The 5130-nt window shown below is 50.0% G+C and overlaps 1 protein-coding gene across 1 annotated transcript in view; it reads right to left on the minus strand.

Moving 5' to 3' along the window:
• INTS4 (integrator complex subunit 4) overlaps positions 1–5130 on the minus strand; it is a 26463-nt gene that overhangs the window by 12001 nt on the left and 9332 nt on the right. Inside the window, exons 10-13 of the mRNA XM_009867992.1 lie at positions 4788–4930; positions 3749–3864; positions 2269–2402; positions 1386–1543 (exon numbers count right to left, since the gene is read on the minus strand). Coding sequence (XP_009866294.1) covers positions 1386–1543; positions 2269–2402; positions 3749–3864; positions 4788–4930 — 551 coding nt within the window. The remainder of the gene's footprint in view (positions 1–1385; positions 1544–2268; positions 2403–3748; positions 3865–4787; positions 4931–5130) is intronic.

A 5130-nucleotide genomic window follows, 5' to 3' on the forward strand; every position in this document is an offset into this window, starting at 1 on the left:
GCCCGAAAGGCCCAGCCGGCGTAGCTGCGCCAGATGTAACTTATTTAACAATTTAAGAAAATCAGACCAGATTGAACAGATTTAACGCTCTGGACTCGTACAGGAGCCAAGGGCCCGGCTGCGTCACGCCACCGGGAAAGGCAGCGATCGGGCCGTGTCCAGCTCAGGCTGCCCCAGGTGTGCGGGAAACGCAGCTGCCTTTGGAAAACCAGCGGCAATCCCACCTATGGACACCTCCCCGACTGGTGTCAGGATTTCACAGAAATCACAGCACGGGAAACATCGCTTTAACTCGACAGGGAGAAAAATTACAGGTAACAGAACCGAAAAAGGGGGTTAAAATCCTTTTAAAATCAGAGGTGTACATTTAGAAAACAAAAGGCATTTTTTGCTACAGAATTGAGGATCACTTGGATGACGTGGATTCCACACATCTCTGTTCTTCTCCACATTTTGCTTTGATCCAAAGCGAACCAAAATTGTCACTCCGCTTCCGTGTCTTATTCAAAAGAATTTTTTCTTCAAAAAACCCTTCCCTTTTGTTTATTTTAGATTTATCTTTGCATTTACGATGCAATTCCAAAACTTTAGCTCTGCTGAACGAAAAGATTGCCAACCCATTAAAAAATAAAATCTAAAAAAGAAAATCCATGAGATTTTCTGTACAATTTGCAGGCCAAGAAAATCTCTTTGAGGCAACAACGTCGGAGCCAGCCTGAGCCTGACTCAGTGAGTCCCTTTCATTTTCATTCCTCCAGAGAGCGGAGGAAGAGGAGACTCCTGGGTGCTTCAGCTCGATGTCACGTTTAATGCGTCGCAACACACTAACAGGGAAGAGGACGTCACCTCCTGGCTACCAGCCGGCAGATATTCCAGTTCCCGGTCCCCAGTAATACTGGCTATTCCAGGAAAATCTGCCTCCTGATTTTCAACCTGATGAAGAGTTCTGAAGTCCTTTATACATGGGAGCAGCGATAAGAAGCCAAACAAGCACCACAAGCGGGTCCTCTCCTGCCAAGTGCAAGGCCACAGGGCCTGGGAATGAGAAGAGTAAGGGGAACCACCTCTCTCTTCCCACAGAAACACAAGAAAAAGAACCCCTGCACACGTCCATTAAAAATAATACGATCAAAACGAGAGACTCGTACAGGGACAGAAAACTAGAATGGCACACGACGTTGTCATCCGTAAAAAACCAAAGTGTATTTTCCCGTGAGCAGTCCAGAAAGAACTTTACCTGACTCTTACCACGTTCTGACTGTTCAGTGGGGCAGAGCCAGCCCGAGCCCATCGGCTTTGCTTCAAACGGCCCCAAATACTCTTTTTTACCCCCAATGGGGAACCCAAACCACGGTTCCCACGTGCGGGCCAGCCCGCGGCCTTACCGGATGGTGAATTCCAGCAGCTCCTGCACACCCTGCGGGTCGAGGTGCTGCAGGTTGTAAACTCGCTCCAAGCTCTGGTGTAAGAACTGCTGGGAAGGATCTTCGTGTGGAGCGAGACTGGGAGAGACAGGGGAGGACACCAGCTTCCTGCCCGGCAACTAAGCAAGAACAAACAGGTGCAAATGAAAAAAGGAGAAAGGTCCAACGCGAGTAACGACGCTGCAAAACGCTGCCACGCTCTTTAACGACCGAGCGCTGATTTACTTCTCAAATTCAGAATTTATATCGAGGATTTCAAGCCTTCTAACTGTTCATTAACACTCTCTGTTTTATAATCCACTTGCAGCAAGAGATATTCAGGTTAAACTTCAACGTCCCTTTGAGAGAAACGTCTTCCTCGTCTATGCCCTGTGACACCATGAAGTCAAGGGAAGCCTGAGACCACAAAAACCCCAGTTTGGCCTCGCCTGTACCGCTGCGGGGGAAAACATGTCTCGAAGGGCCCAGAACACATCTGACCTGCGAGTAAACGGTTTAGGGAGGACATAAATCGAGTGTTAGAAGATCTACAGAGGCCAAGCTCCCCTTCCCACACAGCCAGAGCTCCAGAGAGCTCCCAGGAATCCCTCCCGGCCTCCCAGCGTCCTTCCCAAACCAGCAAACCACGTCCTGCTCTCACTTGAGAGCAATAATGCGTTATTCTCCCCAAAACATCATGAAATCATCGTAACAACTGACTGCTTGGCTCTCCTTACTTATGTCCACTTCAATTCTCACTCGCTTGGTGCTTTGGAGAAAAGAAACCTTTTAGGATCAACGTGTTACCCGCTGGGAGAGCAGCAATATTCCCCACGGAGCAGTGAGGCGCAACCCACAAACTTACTCGCAGGGGAGGCACCAGGTGGGAGAGGCTGTCCCGAAGGTAGGCGTAGTGTCGGAACGTGTGATCCGAGAACAGCGCCGGCATCGTGGGGCAGCTTTTGGCAGCGTTAAAAATCAGAACGAGAACAGCGATGTCTGCCGGGCGTCGTTAAAGGAAAATAAGCAACGGCGAGAAGAGCTCCTTGGGGACGGCAAGTTAAAAGGACAACAAGTCGAGGCTCAGAGGCGATGCCAAGGACAGAAGCGAGGGCTGATAAATGCAAGATAAATGCAACACCTCCACCCGTGGAGTTTCACTCTTCCTTGAAGCTTCTACCAGGTTTAATCGTTTGGGACCCAAATGCCGCCTAAAATTGAACACTGACCTCCAAGTCTTTGAAAACTGCTGCATTTCCCCTTACACAGGCTTAAACTAAAGAATGAAACACAAGGAGATCATTCTGGAATACAAAATCCATCTGCAACAGGGGTCACCCCACGATCTCTAAGGGGAGAGAGTAAAGGGATCCCAACGCAGAGCTTACGGTCGCCCGGGCTCTCGGACAGCAAGTTTACCCTGAGAAGGGACCGGGCCCACGTCTCACCTCCTGACAAACCTCCTGCGGCCGCGGGCTGGAACTTTCCACTTCCCAAGGCAATTTCTCCTCTTTGCCCAAAAGTCTCCCCACATTTCCAGCCGAAGTCAATCAAGTAATCTGATTAGAATTTGCTCAGTGCTTCGACTCAAACAACACCGGATTGTTACTTAAGGGTTGACAGTGGAAACACACATTCATGTCCACCTTGTAGTTTCTGGCTTCCAGGCTCGTCTTTCAGAGTTTACTGCCATAATATTCGGTGGCAAGTCCCCTCCCAGAGCACACTCCCGAATAACAGTTCTTGGTTTGGGGCAGGAAGGCACAGGAGGAACAGCAGAAAAAAAAATACCCTGCATTTCCAAGGCATCTTCTGTTTTTTAAGGATGCTGGTGTAACAAGAATAAGAGAAGAACTAACATTAACATAAGGATTCCTGAGCCTGAATTATTTTTAAAAACTTATAAATTTATGGCATTATGTGGACGTGGCCACTGCAGTATTACGAGATGGCGCTGCTCTACACCCTGCACAACAGCGAGGAGAGCGGGAGTGTTACCTAAAAAGAAAGCAGCCAAGGAAGACGGCTTTTCTCTCAAAGCTAAAGCATCTTCAAAAGTAGCGCAAGCTGGGCAAACGCTTCCACATCAAAGGACACGTCTGCAAAGCCTAAACCTTGCCAGATTGCTTGATAAGGAGATTATTCATCACGGCGTAAAAAAAGGCCACTTACACCACCGTGGTATTTATGAACACGGTTATTCCATCGCTTGTCGAGTAATAAAACTAAGTGGCAAAGGGAGTCAGAAATAGCTACAGGATTGCCTGCCACAGCCTGAAACGGTTTAACAAATGTGAAAACAGGAATAAAGCCCAAACTATCAACCAGCTTCACCCAAAAGATACAGGCTGGGTCATCCATGTCTGGCTCGGGCGTGTCGAAGAACGGGTGGGTGCTCAGCAGCTCCGGGACCAAGGGAAGCACCAGGGTGGGGTGCCGGCTCCCCAGGAACTTCAGGCATCTGAAAAGACACAGGTTGAAACATCCCTTCGTAAAGGTGGATGCTGGGAAACATGATAGGATCTGAGAAAACGGAGGAGAAAAAACCAAGCAGTAACAAAAAGTGTGTAATGAAACTGTCCAAGAAACACCTGACACCTGGAGCTGCACAAGAAAAGCTTTCATACTCGACACCGACAAATGAGAGTGGGTTTTTTCCCCTTGAGAAATAAAGGAGTGAGGAGGTAAAAACCCAACCAAGTAACAAAGCCCCAAACCCCAAGCTCCACCAAACTCCAGAAACAACCTAAGAGTCCGCTGGAAGAAAAAAAAAGCGTTGCTGATAACCCCCAAGAATTCCCCCTCAAGCCACGAGTGCTGGAGCATCGCCTCCTTGGTTGCTTCCATCAACCAACCACAAAAAACCCGCAGAAAGGCTCATTATTTCTGCTCAGATGGGAAAAGTCCCTCCAAGAGCACCAACCCCCTCGTCACATCCCCTGTGACCAATGGCTGGTGAACGGGACTCCTCAAGGCAGCGCCGCGCACGCACCAAACATTGGTTGCATCGAAGAGACGAGGCTTCCGAACCGAAAGCTGAATTCATCCTTCCTGGGAAGGCTCTGAGCGCTCAGAGCAGAGGGCTCTGCCCAGGGCTCTGGGTTCCTGCTCTGAGTATCAACAAGCAAGAACAGCACGGAGTTTCCGCATCAGTCACGGGTACGTACAACACTTAGTAGAGCCCTTGCTCCAGAAGGCTCCAGACTAAGAGGAGCATCCACCTGCGACACCCGTTACCTCCTTACCCCGCTCAGTATGTGCCCAGCGCCTCGGTTAGGAGAAAGAACGGGAGAAGCAGCAGACACGCGCGGACACGGAGCACAACACAGACACGCGAGGACACGGAGCACAACACAGACACGCGAGGACACTGAACACACTCACTTCCAGATGGATTCTCGGTCCGTGGGATACTTGGTCAGGTTCTTGAGCAGCTCCACCAGCGCGAGGTGGATGCCTTCTTTGGTTGAGACGTTGGTGCAACACAACAGCTCGTGAAGTGCTTCGCGAATGTCCCTTGAAGAATCCTAAAAGAAACAAAACCCCAACCCAGACACCTCTGAGTGCCGAGAGAAGTGCCCCCCTCCACACACACGTTTATGGTCAAGGCAGCAGTTCCTGTTCCTTGGCCGAATCGGCGCTGAGGGACCTGGGGCTGTTCGGCTGGAGAACAGGAGCCTGAGGGGAGACCTCATCGCTCTCTGCAGCTCCCTGGCAGCAGGGGGTA

The sequence above is a fragment of the Apaloderma vittatum genome, unplaced genomic scaffold (genome assembly GCF_000703405.1).
Source record: "Apaloderma vittatum isolate BGI_N311 unplaced genomic scaffold, ASM70340v1 scaffold23214, whole genome shotgun sequence".
NCBI lineage: Eukaryota > Metazoa > Chordata > Aves > Trogoniformes > Trogonidae > Apaloderma > Apaloderma vittatum.